General features: G+C 40.5%; 1 protein-coding gene across 4 annotated transcripts in view; it reads right to left on the bottom strand.

The window, feature by feature from the left end:
- The window catches only part of LOC112550870, a 28,549-nt gene that overhangs the window by 2,253 nt on the left and 3,010 nt on the right, over positions 1–23,286 (bottom strand). Inside the window, exons 2-10 of one of the 4 annotated variants that reach the window (XM_025208473.1) lie at positions 22,321–22,535; positions 20,083–20,235; positions 19,343–19,491; positions 17,420–17,560; positions 11,820–11,968; positions 9,798–9,908; positions 5,722–5,854; positions 3,546–3,652; positions 2,223–2,335 (exon numbers count right to left, since the gene is read on the bottom strand). In XM_025208473.1, coding sequence (XP_025064258.1) covers positions 2,223–2,335; positions 3,546–3,652; positions 5,722–5,854; positions 9,798–9,908; positions 11,820–11,968; positions 17,420–17,560; positions 19,343–19,491; positions 20,083–20,235; positions 22,321–22,476 — 1,212 coding nt within the window. In that variant the 5' untranslated portion in view covers positions 22,477–22,535. Of the gene's footprint in view, positions 1–2,177; positions 2,336–3,545; positions 3,653–5,721; positions 5,855–9,797; positions 9,909–11,819; positions 11,969–17,419; positions 17,561–19,342; positions 19,492–20,082; positions 20,236–22,320; positions 22,536–23,286 lie in introns of those variants that run through there. The other 3 variants (XM_025208472.1, XM_025208474.1, XM_025208475.1) reach the window with 3 other exon arrangements.

Below are 23,286 nucleotides of genomic sequence, written 5' to 3' on the forward strand. Positions count from 1 at the left end.
CCCCCCCAAAATGCCTTATACTAGAATTCATGAGGTTTCTAACCATATGTTGAAAGGGGGAGGGACTCATCGTGGATTGGATTAAATAGAGTACTAATACAGTGATGCAACGTTTAAGTTGCAAGTAGTGGGAATGCTTAAGCCCCTCTCCCCACTGATTTTATTTTTAAACAGTGTTCAGTTCTAGTCTAAGATCAGTGTAACTTTTGTTTAAAATAAAACCAGGATTTTAAATTTAATCTCTATCTTTTTCATATCAGAAACAGAATTAATTTTACTATATAGCTGAGTGGGTTTGTATTCCATTATAAATGCTCTCAGAAAATGGCAGTTTCCGAAGGAAAGAATCCTTACCTGGCAGTTCTAACAAAAGAATAGCCCATAAGTGTTTTCTAGATCAGTGCTTCTCAAACTATCTGATGTAGCAGGCCGACAATTTTTTCCCCAGTGGGCCAGGGACCGGTGCCTGGTTCAGCCGGTGGCAGCAACTGTGTGTAACAGTGCTACAAAAATTCGCGACCAGCTGTTTCTCTTTCCTCACCTTGCATGACGTGACGTCACCTGGAGTGTTGGAACGTATGAACTGTGGCGCTATAACATATCAATGTTATGCTTCTGAAAATATATTTCTTTCTTTCCTGGCAACTCGCTACGGACTGGTGACCGGTGGCTCATGAACTGTCACTGGTCCGTGGACCACCACTTTGAGAAGCACTGTTCTAGATGATTTGCAGTAAACCAGACAACTTCGGTATTTTTTTCCCTTGCATCATACATCTGAGTATCTTGAATTGAATTTACAGTGCACTGCATATTTAGCAGGGATCCTGGTTTTCTGTGTTTAAAAATCACAAATTCTCTAATAAAAACAAATTCTCTTATTAAAGCCTCCAAAATCCATGTTTTTCCGTGATTAAAATGAACTCCACTATATATAGGTATCAGTTGAACACAATGTTTTATTGACATCGTTACAATTTTTAAGCAATTTGGAAGTCTACTAGTGCCTCAATTTATAATAAAATACATTGTAAATACCTATACATTTTGGCATTTGATTTTGGGTTTTTTATCATGGAAAATCAGAGCTCCCCCTGCCCCTTTTGCTCACCAGGATGTGGGTCCAGTTGTGGCTGTTCCCCTGACGCTGTTTTGTGGTGCCAAGCAGCCCTGATATGTTGGTGCCCTGCAAATGCACATGGCGCCCCCTGCCTGATTGTCCTCCTCCTGATTCCCCCCAGCCCCTTGAAGGCTGGAACTCCACCAGCCTACAAGGGGAAACCTGCCATTTCCTACATTTTTCTCCTGAGAAAATCTGGGTTTTTCTTCTAAAAATGTTTTACCATGTTTTACTGTGGTGAATGGAAAACCCAGATCCCTGGTAATTAGACATTGGCACTAGGGTTGCCAACCCTCCAGGATTGCCCTTGAGTCTCCTGGAATTAGAAATAAATCTCCAGGAGACTGCTAAGACTCACCCAGGAGATAAATGCTAGGGCATTCATTAAAATAAATATTAAATGTTGAATCTGATTTATATAGTAGGCCAGTGGATTTTTAAAATGTAATAATAATGTGCATTTGCTTTCCTGATGTAAAGTCATTAATGTCATTATGTCATGTGATGAAACCTCCTGGAATAGATTCAAAGAGAGTTAGCAGACCTAACTAGTCCATGGAATGTTGTATAGGAGAGAACCCTATCTGGTGCATGGGAGGAAACCACAGGCAGACATCCTGGTAAAGGCTTACTTACTAAAAATTGTTCTCTGAAATGTACAGTCTGCACATTGCTTCTCTGTGGAAGCCATAGGGCAGGAAAACAGCTACTTGTATTGGGGTCTATTGAAGCAATGTCATAAAGGAAAGCAGAGGGTCTAAGGGTATGAACTGCACTTGTTTCTCAGTTAGGTATTGATTGTCAATATTAACAACAACTTAAATATTGATGTTGATTTTTTCCCTGCTGATTATTTTAACAAAAATATTCCAGCTGCTGGGAAATTCTGAGTAGAACTTATGACTAGAAGTAGACGTTAGTGAAGTAGATAACACCAGTTCCCCGATATCTCTTCTGATTTTTGCATGTGTAATTTTATGCACATACATTTTACACCGTATGAACAAAACCCTACACATCTGGATTAATTTATGTGTTTTTTATGATGGCAATCACACTAAACTGCTATTTTGATGGGAAAGCAACAAGTATATAGATTTACCTTTTTCTTTTTCTTTCTAGTTGACTTGGACTTCTTGCCATTTTTGAAAATTGACCCAAAAGTTTCTGAGGCAATCTGGTATGTAACCTTAATGTTTAAGTTGGGCATCTTTTCTGTAGAGACAATGAAAAATATACTCTCCTCTTTTCTAATAAGCAGGTATTCATACTTTTCAACCCTCTACCTCAGCAATATTCCCCAGAACAGAATTCCACTGCAAATTCCATTTTTCTATAGTGGTTTTGATTGGTCTGTCACCAGAATAGAGATCCTCTCGCCAGCTACTTTGCTTTCAAACAAACCATCACAATTTGTCTTGCATTTATAGATCCTGAAATTTACAATTCTATACCAATGGATATTTGATTATTCAACAGCAGCAATCCTTCAGAGAAACAACGTTTGAACTAGATGTTCAACTTCATTAAAATTCTGTGGGCGTGGATGGGAGAGAGCCATCAATAGGAAGGAGTATCAGCTCTATGGGAAGGGAGGGAGTTTGAATATGTGGGCGGAAAGGATAAAAACAAGGTACAGCAAGAAGAAGCAGATAAGAGTTATATGGCACTGAAGGGCTGAAAGGGAGCTAGACATTTTAAAATATTTTCACTTAATATATTAATACTGAGACCCTTTATTTCGACCCAGATCTATACACTATGCGTCAGCATTTGAGGGCTCTAGATCCTTTGTGCAGACTTGTACTTTACATTCACCACACTACAAGCATAGCAAACCTGAAAACAGGTCTCTGTTTCCTTGATGTTTGTTTCACTGAGAATTCTCTGAGATAATCAAAGTTGTACTATAGTTGAAATGGCACTGAATTTGTACAGATTCAGTACAACTTGAACTTAAATATAACATTCATCATTGCCTAAGGCAAAATAAACTATTAGGACCCTGACAGACTGGGAGAAAAATAACCAAAAAAACCCATGTGCTCTACTGGATGCAGCAGCACATTACTGTATGTCGACTGGGCTCTTCAGTGTCTGTAGAGATTGGGTGCTTCAGTGGGGCTTTTTGGGTGCTTCAGTGGGGCTTTTTGGGACTTTAGCTAAAGCAGTGGGGCTTTTTGGGGCTTTAGCAAAAGCAGATTCAGTCACCTGTTAGATAAAAACACCAAAAAAGCCTCACTATAGTGCCCAGTCTCTACAGATATTGGGAAAGCCAGGTGGAACTAATGTACTGCCTCTTCTGGGCATGCACTAGGCTCCGCGTGAAAGTAAAGCACCATTTTTTCCCCATGTCTGCAGTCAGCCTAAAATAAAAGGTGAAGTAGTTTTTAAAGTTCAAGGGCAGAAGTTGGAAACATTTTACCATTTAGTCTCTCCTTAAGAGCATCCAGTATGTCAGCTGAACAAAGTTCTCCAATAGCATTGCCATCCAGGTCAAGTTCTATTAAGTGTTCAGAGTACTTGATTAGGCTGAATTAAAAACAACAAAGATTGAAAACTGTTTTAAGTAAAAAAGAAACAATGTTATACATATGATCTAAGTATTCTAGTGCAATATATAACTAATGCCAAAGACTTTTTATTTTATTTACATAAGATTATATACCACTATTATTTCAAGTGGGAAGATTAATGCAATGTAATGGCTGTTCCTGTTTGTGTAGTTGTAAATACAAGACTGTCCATGTTTCCACAATAAATCTGCATTCCTGAGGAGGTATACCTTGATTTAAAAGTCTGATTTATAACAAAACTTCATAGATATTTAGGTCAGAAAGGACTAATTAGATAATTTAGTCTGACCTCCTACTTAACATGTATAGTAAGATTTCTCCCAGTTACATTTATCAAGTCAGGCGTATTTTGAAACATAATTGGAGGAAAACAAGTCCACAATTTTTTTTTAAAGTACATTATAGTATAAACAAGAGAGAGACTGTGAGGGTAAAATCTGATATTCTGCTGGACATTGTGATGGGTGGGGTAGAGGGAAAGAAAGGTGCTTTCTCCCATCCTCCTTGACTCCCTCACACAGTACAGAACCCTTTGCACTGTAAAAAGCCTGAAGAGAAACAGATTTTGTTCAAAGGGTAGCATATGGCAAGGGGCTGGACAGGGAGTGAAATTCCACCCATCCTCTCTTCTGCTTTGGAGTAGTAGTAGTATCACTACCCACAGCTGGCGGTTAGGGGGGTGTGTGTATATGTGGGACATTCGATTTGCAGGTTGTTTGGTAGATCCACTAGTTACTTTTACAAATCCACTGCATGCCTCATTTGTGGCACAGCGGGTAGCAACCCTACCAAGCAGTTTTCTGCTACATCCGTGTTCCTAGTTAAATGTTAGAAGACTATTACTACTGCAGGCAAAAACAAACAGCGTCAGATAAGAACAACCTAGGAAATAGAGCACAAAGAGATTATAGAAGGAGCTGGAGAAAATGTGTCAGACTTTTTGTAACACTTTTTGCAAAAAAATAAGATCCAACTCATGCCCTCTTTACTCATGCAAATAGTCCTGTTTGCATGACTGAAGTAAGCAGGATTTGACCTTATAGTTGTAAAAAGCTTTAAAGGATAACAAGCGATTAAAATGAAAATTAAAAGTGGATTCCAGGCCTGATTAAAGTATGAGAAATTCTACCAATATTTTGCCCAGAATTGTTAATACCTTTACAATCGTACAAATACTAAATTTGTAAGATTGTTGGGAAATCTTCATTAAAGATTTTCTAATCCAATAGTGGAATTTTATTAATATTTATATTCTAGTGGCAGCTACAGACCAATATGGTAACCTGAACCAGCAATATAATAACTAACTTGATTCCACAACCTGCTTGACCCTGAGTGAAGTTAACAGGGAGAACAGAAAATGGCATATGAGAAACTGTGTGGGTCAGAAAACCTTCAGTAAGTACATAAATAGGTAGGGAACAAAACAAAGGATACAGAAACACCATCCAAAGTGGAGACAAAGACTTTAAGGACCACGGAGAGCTATGACTGATGTAAGAAGTCATCTCCATTAAAGAACTTTTGACCCAATCAGAAAAGAACATAAACAGACTATGCTAGGGATCAAAGGTACTGTCAGTTTGTCTTGGAATTAAGGTGATCTACCTGGCTCTCAAATGGTCAAATCTTTGAGAGAGAGAGTGCACAAGAGAGAGCCAAGATTCCAGGGCTAGCATACAATCCATACAATGAGCTTTGTAGAATAAACTTCTCCACAGTTTGCCTTTTTCTTATGTTTCTGTTTTGATGAAAAGTAATTCTTTTGGGAGAAGATCACCTGATGCACTGGGAATTTGGACAGAGATTGTATATGCCTCTTTCTAAGAGCATCCATCTAGTGAGGTATTAGGTACTTACACAGTATCATAAATCATCCCTTCCCATTTATTAGATGTTCTGCAATTCACATTTAATGGGGGAAGCCTGTGACTACTATTATGTTGTGGGGTTTTTTGCTTCAAAACAATCTCTTTCACAATCTAGTCAAAGAAATACATTCACAGTTTTTTGTTAATAGCTTACTAAATTAAAAACTGCGTGAACTCCAAGACCATATTTTGTCCTCCTTTTCCTCTTCCATCTATGCCATTGTCAGCCAAATGTAATTTAACTAACCATGAACCAATTTCTGGATTCTTTTTTCTTTTTTTAGTTCCTTCAAGTGAAAAAAAAAAGTATATATCAAGATTATATACCACATTAAAGTACAGTTAACAAGAGTAAGCACAAAAGTAACAAGAGTAAAGTATATACTGAAGAGGTGAAAGGATATACAGACTATATACATGAAAAAACAGGTAACAATGCACACAAGATAATACAACTGTCCCCTTCCTTACATTAATGTATTCCCGCCCAATGCCCCAGTCAGGGAACAAATAAGGAGTTGATATATTTACATTTAGTGGGATTCCAGGGATGCTTATATTGTGCATTTACTTCTGCTTATTTATGTATTAGGTTTACATGCTGCCCCAGGCTCAAGGCCTCAGTTTAGGCATAAAACAAGTTGTATTTACTTCATTTACTGTAATGTTTTAAATAAATATACCACAACTATTTGAAGGCAATAATAAGGCAACACAGGGTTTGGCTTTCTGATGATAATATATAAGGAGGAAAAACTCCACTTGACTTTCAAATTCCAGGATGAGCTGGCATCAGTTAGAGTTATGGGGGGGAAAAACTTTTTTTTTTTAATGAGTATGTCTAGAGTCAGACAGGCAATAAAAATGGAACACCATGATGCCACAGATGATAGTGGGAATCATGAAATGCTACCAGCACTTTCTCTCCTGACCTGCATAGTAAAGCCTTAACAGCGATAAAAGAAATTGCTGTCAGCACATAAAATAAATTAGGATTGTTGAGAAAAGATGAATTTGGTAATCTTTAAAATCAAACTACAATGGAAACCACCTGGACTTTAAGCATGAGAAATTTTTGCATAAAACATTACAAATCATCTTAACATGGCTCTTTTTCAAAAGATGGAGCAATTAAACCATCAAAGGAAACAATACGGCTGTGAAAACAGGGTGCATCCTCTTACAAAATGCAGTAAATTATTTTAGCACTCACTGCAGTACAAGGCAAGATTGCACCGAATTCAAGAAAAGTTTTTATTGTGAGTCATGTTCTCTTTTTAAGATGCTCTGCTAGGTTTCAGATCAAGTAATTAGAAAAAAAAATTCCAGTAAAATAGCTTCGTATTTTCTGACAACCTAATAGGTTACTAAGGAATTCCCCTGATCTCTCAGCATTTATGTATGCAGAACTCCCACTGAAGTCAGTGGGGGTTTTACATGTACAGTGTGTGCAGTGACTGCAAAACTAGGCCTGAAAGAAAGAAAACTAAACAACAGGGTATTTCTGTTGAGTCATGTAGTTAGCTAGGAAATATTTCTCAAAAAGGGGGAATTTTCCAGTATATATATATATATATATATATATGGAATTAGAAAGTAGAAATTACTAACTACATTTTTAAACAAAGTACTCGGCAAATCCTGGACCTGGATTTTCACTGCAAGTGTTGATGTGACATCACTTACAATATTAAAGCAGGGCAAAAACATGAGATGAATGGAGTGATATTTTCACAAGGAAGTTGGAGCGTGGGGCAAGTGTTGTGCAACATTAAGTCCAGTCAGCCACAGTCCTAAAAGGTGCAACATGAAATGTCTGAGTACTAATTCTCTGTGCAGGACTGCATGGTAGCAATTCATTAGGAGCCACAGCATACAAGCTATCTCGTGTTCTGGGCAGATGGGGCTCCTTTGTTGTGTAAGCTAGCACACTGTCTGCGTATCTCTCAATGGCCTCTACATGCTGCAGAAACAACCTACTCATGATGTGTAGAGCAGAGGAAGAGTGGCTCCCTGCATCCCTTTTTCCCTCCTTTGGACCAGTGGGTATCACATTAATTAGGGATTTAAGAGTTTTATCTTACATTTAATTTACCAGGCTTCCTGTAGTTTAAAGAGGGCTGTCTAACTGTTGGCCTGCAGGCCACAGCAGGCAAGAACCTGTGCCTGGGAATTCACATACCACCTGCGTATCCTACATGGCAGAGGACCACATACCATCCTTGTTGCCTGTGCGGCAGGGAGTGGGCTGCTGTAATCAGCCAGTTCTGCTTGTGCAGTGGGAAGGGGCACAGCTGTTCCTAGAGGAGTGCGGGGTGCGGGGCCTGGGGCAAATCAGCTTGCACGGGGCTCCTTCAACACTGTGCAGGGCCATGGGACTCCCACAAAGGCAAGGCACTGTAGTCTTGTAGAAATGAAATTTGGCAGATGAGCTGCTCTTCAGTGGACGCAAAGCTGGCAGTGTAGGGTGAGAGGGGGTGAGGAGGGGGTACCAAGTGGCCAGACGCTTCTTCTGCGGCACAGGGCTGAGCCGCCACCTCCAGGTGGGCCCTGTGAGAGGGGCTGCAGCCACTCTGCCTGGCTCCATGGGGCCCCCCCAAAGCAAGGGGCCTGGGGAGGTCACCCCAATTCGCCCAACCCAAGGGACAGCTCTGGGGAGGGGGCTGCTCCTACAGCATGCAGCCTGTATAATATGTGGCCCTCTGTCACAAAGTTGGACACCCCTGGTTTAAAGAAAAAAAAAGATCACAAATAATCTAACTTGATATTTAATACTTTCTGCCAATAACCATGACATCAGTCACAGCCTCCTAGATTCTGGAGTAGCAGGAATCCATTTTTATGCACAGCTAATACTTAATTGTTGAGCTGTATGCATGTGCCAACATTCTACAGCAGAGCAGTACATGAAAAAGTATAGTTATGGTACCTGCTATTTGGTTTGGGATATTAAGTGTGTGGAGCATTATTTTATTTCTGTGACATCTTTGCAATATTATTGGATGGTGATGTTTGATCTGAGAGTAAAGGGTGTGTAATATTTTGCAAGCAAGCTTGTCTTCCCAAGGCAATAATGTGAACTAGAATGTGATAGTATACAAGAAATAGGAGTTACATAAAGGATTTCTTAAAAATAAAAATCAAGGTTTTTGTCAAGAGTAACTAATAACTATCTTCAACAAATAGAATCTGTGGCTTTAAGTACAGTTCTACTCTGAGAAAATGGCACAATTAAGTTCTATGTCAGCTATTTCTCAATTATTTCATATTCATTCAGTTTACTCATACAAATTTAGTTTTCTTACTGCTATTTCTGCAAATATATCATAGGCGCGGAAAGCCGTGTCAGGACAAATCTCTTGGATCTGGGTTCCTGATGATCATATACAAGAACAAAAACCCAGCTTAATTTTCAAATCCAAGGATGAATTGGCATTACTGAGAATTGAAGGGGAGGTGAGAAGGGGGAAGTCTTTACTTGTAAATTGAACATGACAGTGTTGGGCTCATAGACAGACTATTAAAAATGGAACCCCACGGTGCTGTATTTACAGTCACTTTTTAGAATAGCTGAACCACTAATGTGGTTTTACAATAAGAAGGGTTAAAAATTCCTTAGTGAAAGAGGAACTTTAATTTTCAGAAAATGGGATTTTACTTTATCTGAACCTCTCAGCCAAGAAGTGCCAGAAGACTCCAGATACATGTGTATGTCAATTCACTTGTGGTTTTAACAATCAGCTATGCAGTTTGGCCCATGTCTTCTGCAAGTTCACAGCCACGCCAAGGGGAGGACTGCTGTTAGGAGTCACTGCCTTCCCCACTGCTTGGGTGTCTTAAATAAGGACCAGATAGAATTCCTGCTTTGGAAATCAGGAGATTACAAACTCTAAAAGGCACTTTTGCTTCCTAGTGCTCCATTAGTGCACCTTCAAACACCACGTTGCTGTGAACTGTGTCCTCACACACTTGTGAAGAAGACCTTTTTCAAACTTGAGAGCTATTCTCTAGCTTAACCTAAATTGTACAGAGAGCAGGGGAGGAGCAGGGGAGGGGAGGCTGTTATCATGCAGAAGGTCAGAAAGGTCCTTTGGCCTTCACACTTAGGAGGGGAAGAACAAACCACAGGTTGCATATTCCTTAAGCAATTACTAGAAGATACTCAGAAAATGCAACAATGAATGTGGTATAAGAACCCATCTATAATTGAACCAGACAAAACAGCTATACCTTTTCTTTTTTTTTTCTTCCCAAAAATACTTTCCGTTGTATTAGACCTTCTTGTTTCGGAGGTAATGTTCATGCCAGAAGCTGCTGAATGCACATTTAAACCTTTGCCTACTGTTTGAAAACAAGAACATCCTATCAAACAGTTGTCAAGTGGTGGAATTGTATAGAAGTTTTTTGACAGTGCAGTATGAACTATTTCATATAAGCTCTCCCATATTTGCTTTGCCCCAAAGACTAAGGAACATTAGCCACAGAAGTATCTTGATAGTTATTTAATTTTTTTTCAATCAGAGTAGTTTATGGGCAGAAAAAAAATCCAGAAATACCACCCAATTTCCCTTCATTTTACCTCATTCCAACACAAAGCTCTCAAGTTGTTTTCGCTTATTTGTGATGATTTAATTCTTAAGTATAGACTACTAAACTGTTATTATAGTATGCGGAAATCAGAGCATTTTGGGGGTCATGATGCATCTATTAATATATAGGTGCTTGAGCAATGCTCCTCGATAGAGTAGACTCCCAGATTCATCCATTTAATAGAGTTTGCATCCTCTTGTGCCTCTTGTGGTACCCATACCAGTAGTTCCCTGTGGAAATGCTAGCTTTAAACTGTAGACATTGGAGCCCTGAGAGTAGCAAATGCCTGAGAGAGACTGAGTTTGGGCATCTTAGCCAGACTGTGCTGCTACAGATGGTTAAACAATGGAACAAATCTTTCATGAACAACGTTTCTTTAAAATGTCAAATGCTGAAATCTGGAAAAACATGGACCACTTTTAGCTGGTTACAAGACAGCAATATTTTTAATTAAAAATTTCTAAAATGTTTGTAGAAAATGTTCCATAGCAATTTAGAAAATGACCTGAGCAGCTCCAGCTCCCTAGCACTCCAGCTCCCTTGCACTATGCCAAGTTCATGCCAGCCTCATTCAAAGAGGAGAAACACAGACAGCACAGGTAGCTGTATATCTGTGGCAGGAAAAAATCACCTGTCTCTGGAAACTCATGGAGCAAATCAGCCACAAAGGCCCTAGTCTGACTTACTTTCTAAACCTAAATAGACCCCGCAACAAGATTTAAACAGGTAACTGTTTAATGTCGATTTCCTGGCATCAAATCATGAGGCGAGCTATGTACTTCTTACATATACATCTATTTTTAGTGGTCGTGTTTACTAGGGATAAACACTCAGGCTGTTGACAGATGTCAACCAAACCAAACCAAACCAAACCAAACCAAAACAATGTGCTTTACTGGAAGCAGCAGCATGTTAGTTTGACCTGGCTCCCCTGTGTCTGTATAGATAGGGTGCTTCAGCAGGGCTTTTGGCAGCTTTTACATAAAGCTTATTCAATCAGCTGTTAGATAAAAGCACCAAAAAAGCCCTGCAGAAGAACCTGATCTATACAGACATTGTGTAAGCTGGGTCTAACTCATGTGATGCCTGTTCTGGGCATGTGCTGCACTTGGCGCAGGGGAATGCGCCTAGTTTAAAGTAAAGCAACATTTAGGGTGGGAGGGGTTACATTTGTAAGCAGCCTCAGTTACTTAACTGCTCAATGTGAAATCCTGAGACTCCTCTCAGTCAAGGAGATAAATATGTAAATGTTAATGTTATAATGTAATGTTATACCAGCACAAGTAAACAATAAAGTGTATGTTCGATAAAACATACTGGTCTTATAGACCAAAATTAACGTTATTTATTTTTTGTATTTAGATTTGAATTTCAGATAAAGTTTTAACATTAGCACTTACATATTTATTCTATCAGATTAAACATGTTTTATGATATCTTTCCAGGCATCTGGAAAAAAAGAGAAAACACCGTAATTTCTAAAGCTAGACAATATAAAGCACATTGTAGAGACAGTGTCAGGTAACTATATAGATTATTTAAGAAAATAATATTACACTTCAGTACCATTTTGTGTAGAGTAAATGCTTGCTCTGGACATAACTAGGTTGCAGAAATATATAAGCAGAAAAATATGAGATCATCATAATCAAATAGTCCCACCTTCATGCATCTGATGACCAGTAGCATTGCTGAATTTCATGGTATTTGTTTCCTTATCTCTTGCAAGATTGTTTGCATACACAGCTATTGGCTTGATGAGTGCAAGGGCACCCAAGCATTGCAAGTTGTTACCATTCAGATACAGATTGCTGTGACAAAAACACAATTTATTTGATTTATGTTTCAAATTGAAACTTGTACTGCAACTTTCTTTCCTGCAGTGAGGTTATATTAAAACTCAAATTGCAGTGTTACAAAAAAAATCTGCTACATCTTATCTTTGTTATCTTATCTTTATCAAGCAGACTTAAAGCTTGATAAGCTTGAATTGGATTTCACTTGTTGACTTCACATGTTCTAAGGTTGATGGGGTAAAATAAAAAGTGATGTGTCAAAACTAAGCATGACTGGGCAGAAATGTTGACAAAAGGAGGCAGATGTGGCTCTGAAGACTAACTCAGACTGAAACAAGTGAGTCCCAGTCCTGAAGACGTGCAAATATAGACTTAACCTTAGCTGTCCTAGTATCCCCCTGACACCAGTGGAATGACTCATGCTTAAAGCTAAAGGTTTAAAGCAGGTGCATAAAATGCTCTGCAGGACCAGGAGTTTAATTGAACTTTTAGGTTGCTACTTTCATTGGGCTTGTTGTAGAAATGTTCAAAATCCTATATTGTGCCTAAAGGAGAAGGAAAGTAAAATGGCATGAAAACAACTTGCATGGAATGGAGCTTGTTGCAAAATAAAATTCACTTTTTTTCATTTAGATTAAATGAAAAGGTGTGGTGGGCTATAAGACTTTATCAGTTCTCCTAAATAACTTCAGTACAGCATGCAGGGAAATTAGCTCTAACCAAAGCTAACTAATCAACAAGCATAGGTCATACAAAGGTTACAGAAGGCTTATCATGGATAATGAAAGCTTGATCAGCAAAAATGTCTAAGGCAGGAATAAGGCACTTAAGGATTTCTGAAGTCACTAACAAAATGGAGTGAAATGCCCTGCCACACATCATTAACGAGTGGATTCTGGATATGCTGCTCTTGAATTATCCAGAATTTTTTTTCTAATAATTTCTTCAATTAGACTTTTCCGAAAGAAAAAAAAATTTCTGATCATTTCAGTACCACCCCGTTAGACATATACATTTTGATAGTGTTGATTGCAGGTCTCGTATTTTGTCCCTCATATTTATTATACCACCACACCATTTTTCCAAATTAACTCAGATTTATATGTAGCATCTTCTATCCTGTGCCTGCCAGAGTCCAGTTAAGACAATTTTGAAAATATGAAGTAAAGCATTCTTAAACCACATAGCACAGATTATGTGTAAAAAGGGAATAGGGAAAAATGATGGGACTGTCGAAAAGCAATGGAAATAGTTTACATATACCAGTACTCAAAATTTTTCTATAACATGCTGTCTATGCTCTAGCTCTTTCAAAATTACAATTTTCCTATATCATGCTGTCTATGCTCCAGCTCTTTTAAATTTACAATTTTCCTCCAGCAAGACATGTCAACATTCAAAATCATGTTCTGCTTTTAAGTCTCAACCAAAAAAAGGCAAAATATCAATAATTTTAATACCAAAATTTAAGAAAAGTTTTAAATCGGCTACGTTATAATGCTGAAATATTGTTTTTTTTAATTAAATTATCCAGTATGTTTCATTTTGATTTCAGTCCAGAAAAAAGAAGAAATAAGAAAACATTTAGCAGAAGTATTAACAATTATACTTTTTGACAAGGCTTTTCAGTCAAAATAGGACTTTCATCTGCTGATAACTCTCCCAAGAGGGAAAGCCAACACAGTAGACCCCATCAATATCTACTCCTCTTCTGCTACTGGTTTGGTAAGGTCCAAAATACAGAGTATAATTCCATTTCTGAGGGCTTGTTGTGACAGCTATTATATTCTCTTTTAACTACAGTGCTTTTGAAGGAATAGGGGGATATAAAGCTAATTGTTGATTTAATTAAATCTGTGCTTTTTGGCTAAGTACATGTGAGGGGAAAAGAGCAGGGCAAGAAGAAAGCCCCAGGAAAGCCAAACAAGGGACATTTACTCCAGGTGCAGCAGGAAGATTGGCCAGAGCAGGAAACACACTGCCATGTTTCCACAGTGTGTGCTCCCTGTGGATTAGCAGAAGGAGCACATGGAAAGGTATTTCTGGCAGAGAGTGGCAGTCAAGAGAGGACTGTGACTGGTGGACTGAGGTGATATGTGGGGAGCTGGAGGAAAAGCAAGGGCAACATTGGACCCCTGCTAAACCAGATGGGGCAACCGACAACTGACGCCCAGGAAAAAGTGAACTTGCTAAATGGGTACTTTGCGTCAGTTTTTCACCAGTCCCATGAGACGCCCCTGCCCACTATGGGTCAGGGAGGCCTAGGTGAGGGAGATTCCTTGCCCTCCATCGAAGCTGACCTCGTGAAGGAACACCTTGATAGGCTGGATACCTTCAAGTCAGTCGGCCCTGATGGGTTACACCCAAGGGTACTCGGGGAGCTGGCGAGCATCATAGCTCAGCCCCTGGCACGGATCTTTGAGAGCTCTTGGCACTCTGGTGAAGTGCCCGATGATTGGAAGAGAGCCAATGTCATGCCTATCTTCAAGAAAGGGAGGAAAGTAGATCTGGCAAACTACAGGCCCATCAGCCTGACCTCTATCTTAGGGAAGGTCTTGGAAAAGATTATCAAAGAGGCCATCCTTAACAGACTAGCTGAAGGCAATATCCTGAGGGATACCCAGCATGGGTTTGTTGCAGGTAGGTCTTGCTCATTTCCTTTTATGACCAGGTGACCTATCACCTGGACAAGGGGGAAGAGATCAAAGGCTTTTTTAAAGTCAAGATATACAACATTGATCTGGTATCCCACGATCACCTCTTGGCTAAACTGTCTAACTGCAGCCTCGACCTCACCACAGTCCGCTGGCTGGGGAATTGGCTCCGTTGTGGGATCCAGAGGGTGGTGGCCAATGGGAGCCAATCGTCTTGGTGCGCTGTGACCAGTGGGGTCCCTCAAGGCTCTGTCCTAGGGCCTATACTATTTAACATCTTCCTCAATGATGTGGACATTGGTGTCAGAAGCGGACTGGCCAAGTTTGCCAATGACACCAAACTCTGGGGTAAAGCATCCACACCTGAGGACAGGAGGGTGATCCAGGTGGATCTTGACAGGCTCATGAAATGGGCGGATGAGAACCTGATGGTGTTCAACACCGAAAAATGCAAGGTTCTCCACCTTGGGAGGAAAAACCTGCAGCATGCTTATACGCTCAGTAGTGCTACGCTGGTTAGCACCATAGATGAAAGGGACTTGGGGGTCATGGTTGACCACAAGATGAACAGGAGCCTTCAGTGTGATGCTGTGGCTAGTAAAGTGAGCAAAATGCTGGCTTGCATCCATAGATGCTTCTCAAGCAAATCCTGGAATGTCATTCTCCCCTTGTACTCGAGCTTGGTGAGGCTGCAGCTGGAGCACTGCATCCAGTTTTAGGCTCCACAATTCAAAAAGGACGTGGAGAAGCTTGAGAGGGTGCAGAGGAGAGCCACGCGCATGATCAGAGGTCAGGAAAACAGACCTTATGATGAGAGGCTGAGAGCCATGGGACTCTTCAGCCTGGAAAAGCGCAGGCTCAGGGATGATCTGGTGGCCACCTATAAGTTTATCAGGGGTGTTCACCAGGATCTGGGGGAATGTCCATTCACCAGAGCACCCCAAGGGATAACAAGATCGAACAGTCTCAAACTCTGCCGCGACCGATTCAGGCTGGACGTAAGAGAGAACTTCTTCACTGTCCGAGCCCCCAAGGTTTGGAATAGACTGCTGCTGGAGGCGGTTCAAGCACCCCCTTTAAAAGCCTACAAAACATTTGGATGCTTATGTTGCTGGGATCCTATGATCCCTGTTGACTTCCTGCCCCTGGGGCTGGACTCGATGATCCTCCGCAGTCCCTTCCAGCCCAAATGTCTATGAAGTCTATGAAGCCACTGAGAATCCGTCTGAGTTTTCAGGGGCACAGCCCTGTTGCTTCTTTTATGTTCTTTTCTCTTCTGTTGTTTTTGGAGATCATCCTCCCCTCCTCTGGTGTCAGGTAAAGCAGCTTGAGGGAGAGGTCCCCTCATGGAAGGTGCTCAGAGGTTCTGACCCTGAGGATCTAAGTCAGGGGAAAAACCCAGCAGAATGGTTTTTCATTTTTGTTTGATGGGCCTAGTCATCCTTAAAGGAGCTGACCTAAATTGATTGACCCAAGAACCTGAGATGCATTGACTTCAAGTGTCTTGGATTATCTATTTAATTATTTGATTAGAATTCTTAAAGGACTAAGCTGAGCTAGTTAACCCAGGAACCAGAGATGCCTTAGTTTATTTTTATTACACACTTGATTATTTGATTGGGTCCTTAAGGGACTGACCTGGATTGATTAACCTAGGAATCCAGGAGGAATTTATTTAAGATCATTGATCTGGTGGACTATAGATGAACTGATCTTAGTTAATGGACCTACAAACCAAGGATTGGTTTGATTCAAAATGGCCTCAGGGGGCCTGAGTGAATGGATTTAAATGCCTCGGTATTTATTGGGTCCACCAACACTTAGCTGCCAGTGGCATCAAGGTGATACAAAATTTGGACCCTGATGTGTGGCATCGAGGAAGTGGTAAGGGTTGGGTGTGATGGGAGGTGGAGTCCCACAAAGAAACCCCTCCAAGAGGATCCACCAGGATCCCCGCCAACCCACACATCCAGCTCCCAATAGTTAAAGAACATCAAGATGTGACAGGTGAGAAAAGAACATCAGAGATTGGTGGTGGCAGTACTGTCTAGTGCCCCAACAGTGTACTCTGGTAAGACATCAAGTAGGTATGAGCCACAGCCATACAGCACCTATTTCCGACAGCATAGACAGTCAAAAAGCCCAAAGCTGAATCAATTCAGTCTTTGCAGGTCAGTCTAAGCTGTGTAGACTGAACCAATAAGCAAGTGAATAGCCATTCACTTTTGATTCCAGAAATGCAGCCACATGCCTGCAGTGGCCCATGGCAGAAGCTGGGGAAAGGAGAGGGGGAGGCTAGAGCACCCCTCCCTGCTTGGCTGGGGCAGACAACTTGGGCCAAGGCTAGCCTGCCTACTCTGCGAGGGCAGTTTGCTGGGGAGGAGCAAAGCATCCTGGGATGCTGCGGAACTGTGAGTTAACTTGAATCTGGAGGGGAACTGGGACAGAAGTTCAATTACCTGATTTAACCTAAATCAGGTAAGTCTGATACAACTATCCAAGTTTATTTTAAACCAGTTTTGGCCCTTTTGAAAGTGGTTTATGTGCACTGAACTTGCTGTGTTACAAATTTGAACTGGTTTTCAATCACTTATACTGGTTTATATGTCATTTCTGTCCCTAGCCTTTAAAGTACAAACTGAAAATTCAGTAAAGTTCAAGTTACAAAACAATGTGTGAGCTAGCAATAACATTATCTTCTGGTAAAAAAAAATTATAGGTCAAGTCAGAAAAAAAATGAGCAACTTCTTTAGAAAAGAGGGAAGATGCAATCAAGAAGCACAATTAAATAAATCCAGAGTGTTAATCTTACCAAATGGCAGTTTGGGCCACGATGGGGCCTAACTCTGTCCCACTTTCAGGTCCCAAATTGCAGTAGCATAGACTGAGAGTTAAAAGTTTTCTGTTGCCCTTTAAGCCAGAAACAAGTCCATTGATTCCTTTATCTCCAAACCTATAAAAGAGGTCCTTATATGTATGTGTTGACCACTGCCCCCTCCAGAGTACTTTTTCAAATCCTCAAGCATGTATTCAGAGATTATTTATAAGAAATCATCATTTGGACAGAAGACCTCAGCAACCATCACCCTCCCTCCTGTTGCTTAAGGGGTCATTTGTTTATTTGTTTAATCTGAGGAGCTGGCTAAACAGTACCTCACCTCTGTCAGTAAATACCATTTTTCATCTTCATCTGACCAGGAGGCTGTGCGTTTTACTCTCAAATACAAAACTAGCAGTGGTGCTTATTTTCATTACCTGAAGATTAGGTTATTACAGTGAACCATATCTGTGGCTGACTGCAAGGTCTTATAAAAGGCTCACTTAATTAATATATCAGGGTAGCTATTAGGGCAAATCAGACACATGAGTCTGTATTACACTTAGGACTCGGCTGAGAGACCATACCTCTCTTCATCATACTGTAACAGTTGCATTTGAAAACGAAGCTGCAGACAGTCCTCCGGTTAAAACTGGAGGCTCGTTATAAAAGCTTTGATTGTGGGATCTCCTACCAGCATAGATTAAGTTAAGACTCAATACACTGAAGTATTGAAGCAGGAGCTGTCTCTGTGCCAGCCTTCTTTCAGCAACAGTGTCTGCCTACTGACTCAAAAGCATTCTTCCTACAGAAATCATCCCATATAAGAGAATGCTATAAATAAAGACTTCTAGGAGACAGTTTCTGCTTTTCTTATGCCACCTCAATATTCCAGAGAGACACATTCAAAATGCTTCACTAGAAACAGACCACTTGCATTCCAGTTACTTTGTTACAAAACCAAAAACATTTTTTGTGCAATTCAGTTTTTAGTAACATTAGTGAATTCGTAACGGTGAACTCTATCTGGATTTGGGATTCAGGTGAGAAAAAGAAATGTTAGAAAATCAGAAAGTGGGAGTGTCTACATGTGCATTAATGTGCAGTTGCTACTGTGCATTAAGGTTAGTACTTCTAATATGAGGTACTCAGTAAATGCTCTAGTGTGCAGTAACACTGTCTCGTGGTCTTTTCATGACACTTAATGTGCAGTAGACTAATTCTACTGTTCATTAGCACATTAGCATGGCTTTTGCCATAACGCACTAATACGTAGTAGAATTAGCCTACTGCATATTAAGTGTCTACTGTAGATGTGCCCACTGAGGATGGGAATTTACCCGTGAATTTTCATTACGACAAATGAGGAATATATAAATCAAGGGTCATCTCATCCAACTTCCTGCATGGATGTTGCTCTTAAATCATCCCTATGCCAATCCAAACTCTTTAAAACCTCCAATGAAGGAAATTCCACAACTTTCCTGGGCAGTTTATTCCACTACCTCACTGCTCTAGGCACTGAGGAAGTTCTTCTTGATAGCAACTGGTAGTCTAAATCTGCTTTGCTGCAGTTTGAAACCATTGCTTTGCATCCTGCCCTCTGCAGCAAGAGAGAATGACTGTTCTCTCTCTTTATGGCAGCCTTTCAGATATTTGAAGACTGTTTTTGTCTCTGCCCTTAATTGCCTGTTTTCCAAGCTAAGTATGCCTGGTTCTCTCAACTGTTCCTTGTATGGCTTACTTTCCAACCCCTTTATCGTTTTTTGTCACCCACCTGAATGGGAACCAGTGTTTGTGGGTGAGGCTAAATTTATATCAGAATTGCTTTACCTTTCAGGGAACCCTGAACATAACAAGCACTGTTCAAACTCACGCTTGCTTACTGGTATGGATGCAAAGCTCCTTTTTACTTACTTAGTATAATCCAGTACAATAGAGCTCAAGTTGCTGACAGGCAAAGCTACTCCAAGTCGTTCCACAGACCATGCATCTATCACAGTATGTATGATTTCTAGGCTACAAAAAGGGTAGGTGGTACGTCCATCCAGCTCCAAAAGCAGTGCCTGGTAATACAAAGTATGAATAAAAAGCAAGGCTTGTTAAATAAAATCACACACTTTAACAGGTGCAGTGTGTTTGGCTTTTTTGTTGGATGTTTTTTAACATTTTTAAACCTAATGGTTGTGTGCTACTAGTTAGTGTTGTGAAAGGTTCCAGACTGAAAATCCTGGAGGCAGTTATGCATCAAACATGGACATTGTGGACAGTAACAGAACAGGTTTCTCACAATGCGTCACTGTTTAGCTTAGTGGGATTGCCACAGTAAGTTAATTCATCCGTGTACTTGAATCTGTTAGCTTTTCTGCAAAGATGAACCCTGAGTTTATGGTGATGATTTTCATGTTGTGGATGCTTGTCCACTGAAAACTGGGTTTAGATCTCAAAACAATAAATAGCTGAATCATTTTGAGTATATTCAGTCTAAATGTCTTTGTTAGATATTTGAACGTATTAGCTGAATGTGCACATGAGAATCTAAACTTCTGTTTGTTAAATATGGGCATGTGTAAGGACACTCTAAAGTTGCTTAGTCTGTCAATGTTGCTTTAAATTTCTACTCCTTATATTATTGTTCATATTTTCATTTTACTTACAAGGTTTGCGATATCTTGATTGCTTAGCTGTATTCCCCAGATACAAAGTTCCTTTCCCAACATATAACGTTCATCTCTAATTGTCCTTAGTAAGGGAGTGAGGGAAACTGGCTGCACATCTCCTCTTGAGTTCTGAGAGCTTGTAAGCACAAACTAGAAAACAAAATAATTATATTTTGGTGTCAGAGTAAGCAAATATGCTGAAACATGCTATATATTGAAGGTGATCTATTAATGCTGAAGTCAAAGGCCCTTAATGTAGTTCTATATGAGAATTGTTCAGAAAATGTTAAATCAGGGGCATCAGATGTACAGTTTCCATGCCAGGAGTTGCATCCAGGCCATGAAACTGCTGCATCCACCTGCTAGACTACTGGGGGGTCACCAGAACTTGAGGGTGTAGCTTGGAGGGGCTGGGGAGTGGTCTGTTAGTAACTCCAGGGCCCTTGGGACCCTAGCAGACTTGGTGATCAATGGCAGGAAGGTAAGCAAGGTCTGACACAGCTCTGACTATCCTCTGGCTACTTTGCACATTACCACCATGGCAGTCCCCAGCTCTTCAGCCACCACCACAGTGTGCTCCATGCTGGGCAACATGAGTCAGCAACTGCAGTTTCTGTTCTGACATGGGGCACACAGCAGAAGATGGAGCTGCCACTGCCACATGCACCAGGCAGAAGTTGGATCCACTGTCCAGCTGTGGTCTTCATCTAGCCTGGGGCAGCATGTGAGTTTGACACCCCTGCCTTAAATAACTATGGTAAAAGCAACCCAGAGCACATTGTACACTTTGAAAGTGGATTTTTTTCCACTTTCTGGTTTTGTGTTTTGCGTATCCAGATCTGCTCTTACTCATTTGTCTTGTCCACTGTACAAAAACAGTTGTTTTTTATATGGCTGCAGCTCCAGCCTTGGCACCAGAAATAGAAGCTATAGAATAGCTGTAGGAAGTGTAGGCATTTCTACTACTGCATCTTCTAACCTTGCAGCCTGGAAGGAATTATTTTACTGCCTAGAGTACTCTATGTCCCATGGAAATATAAAGAAAAGATCTGGAATTTTTTGAGCTTTAATGTTCCTTTGGCTCCAATGAACTTCTATTGTGGGAGATCACCAAGGTAATTCATATTAGAAAATAGCACAGCATATAGCAGTGCCCGCAGTGGAACACTGAGATCATCCTTCTTGTGTTTATATAGACCAGACAGGCATCTAACAACTTTTACTGTAGCATTTGCAAATCTCCTTCACATTGTAGTTAAAATGTTTAGAACTTGAATGCCTAAGTTGGATGCTGCAGGGGTGTAGGTTGTAGCCGTGTTGGTCGAAGGACATAGGCAGACAAGGTTCCTTGGGTGAATTTGATATCTTTTATTAGACCAACCCAAATGGTTGGAGAATGGTTATTAAGCAAGCTTTCTGGTTCAAAAACCCTTCGTCAGGCTAAGGAAGCTTCAACAGTTGGTGTGTGCTCTTCCTGGATGGAATGAAAAGTTGGATGCTTGAATTCAATTTTTGTTTAAGTAACCATAAATTAGGATTCAAATTGGGAGCAGTAAGTCCTCAGGCAGTTATATGTACTAATATGGGAAACTATGAATTAAATGTTCTTGGCAGTTGAAAAAAAAAATAGGCCACTTTTGTCGAGATACCCAGAGACAATGCCAGCAGGATGTGGGGCCCAGGGCAAAGCAGTCTGCATGGACTCCCCCGCCCAGGGCAAAGCAGCCTGTGTGGGCTCCCCCCCGGCGCACATATGCCACGGAGTGAAAGCCCTGGTACACTGGATGTGGTGGGATGGGTGGCGGGCAGAAGAGGCTAAGAGTCGTCTAACCCGCTGGGCAGGTGGATGGGCTAAACTGCAGCTATGGCCTCTCCGCCTGGCTCTGTAGGGCTCCCCCAAAGCATGGGGCCTGGGGCGGTTGCCCTGATTCGCCCCCCTCAGGGACAGCCCTGGAGGTGCCTGATATTAGGTTCCCAATTTTGGAGTCCTGATTTACGTTTAACAGGTGATTTAAAACCTATGTAAAAATACACACAACCTTTTCACTATAAAATACAGTGCAAGTCAGTGGAATTTAGTTTTTTGGGTTTAAAATTCCCTACCCACGAACATCCATAGCTCTGAGCGTTCTTGATACAGAACTTTAAAAGCACAATAGAAAGTAGTTATGCAGTGAAAGCTGCAGCAGTTCCGGCTCAACTTATCTCAGATCAATATGTAGAACATGTATTCACCTTAGTAAGAACTATTTCATTCTCTATGCATCTTTTTAAATTCTGTTTGATTGTGACACTGACAGAGCTTTGGGAAAGGGCACAATGCCTTTCATAGGTTTTCATGAACGTTTTAAGAATGGAGACGTCTGGAAGTGAACTGGCTTTTGTTTTCATTTTCTTTTTCTTCTTTTCTTGTATGACTTGAAGTTTTTTGTTGCCTTTTGTTGCTTACCCTGAAACACAAAATCCAAGCTTATTTTTATTAAAAACAAAACTGCTATTGAAATGTTAGTGTTATGATAATGCAAAGAACAGTTATGTAAGAGCATGTGTATCTTGGCTCATCCCGAGTTATTGCTGCACTTATATACTGGTGTATCGACAAAACAAACAATATTGGAACATTTAAGTACAGCATAATATCAATTTTTCTGCCAAAAGAAATAGTTTAGAAATCATATAAAAATGCAAGCGATGCTTGTTAGCATAGGTCTATGCCAATACCACTTCTAAAGTACTGCATTACCAGTGCTGTTTCACCAGTAGGACATACTCCTACATAACAGCCAGTACTAATAATACAGTTGCGGTTACAGCAGGGACAACAGTAGGGGGCAGATAATGGGGCAGCAACACTGGAAGGCAGTCAGGATTATGGGCCTGCACTGGACACCTGTGACAATACTAACACTAGGAGCTGTCAGGGCAGTGCTGAGCTGCAGGATGCGGTTGCTGAGAGGGCTTTGTTTGTAATAATTTCTGAAATGAATGTGCAGCTTTCTAACAGCAAAGCCTAACACAGAGGCCCATAGACTAACAATCATGAACATCGGAAAACATTTTTTACTGTAGTCTCAAAGTCTTGTTCTCATAGTAAACTGTGTAAGGGTCTTAATGCCTTGGAAGTATGGAAACCTGGAGCGAAGAAATCAGAGCTATGCACCGCTCCCCACACCAGTAGATAATGATAAAGCAAAATCCTCA

This window comes from Alligator sinensis, unplaced genomic scaffold, assembly GCF_000455745.1.
Source record: "Alligator sinensis unplaced genomic scaffold, ASM45574v1 scaffold846_1, whole genome shotgun sequence".
Taxonomy (NCBI): Eukaryota; Metazoa; Chordata; order Crocodylia; family Alligatoridae; genus Alligator; species Alligator sinensis.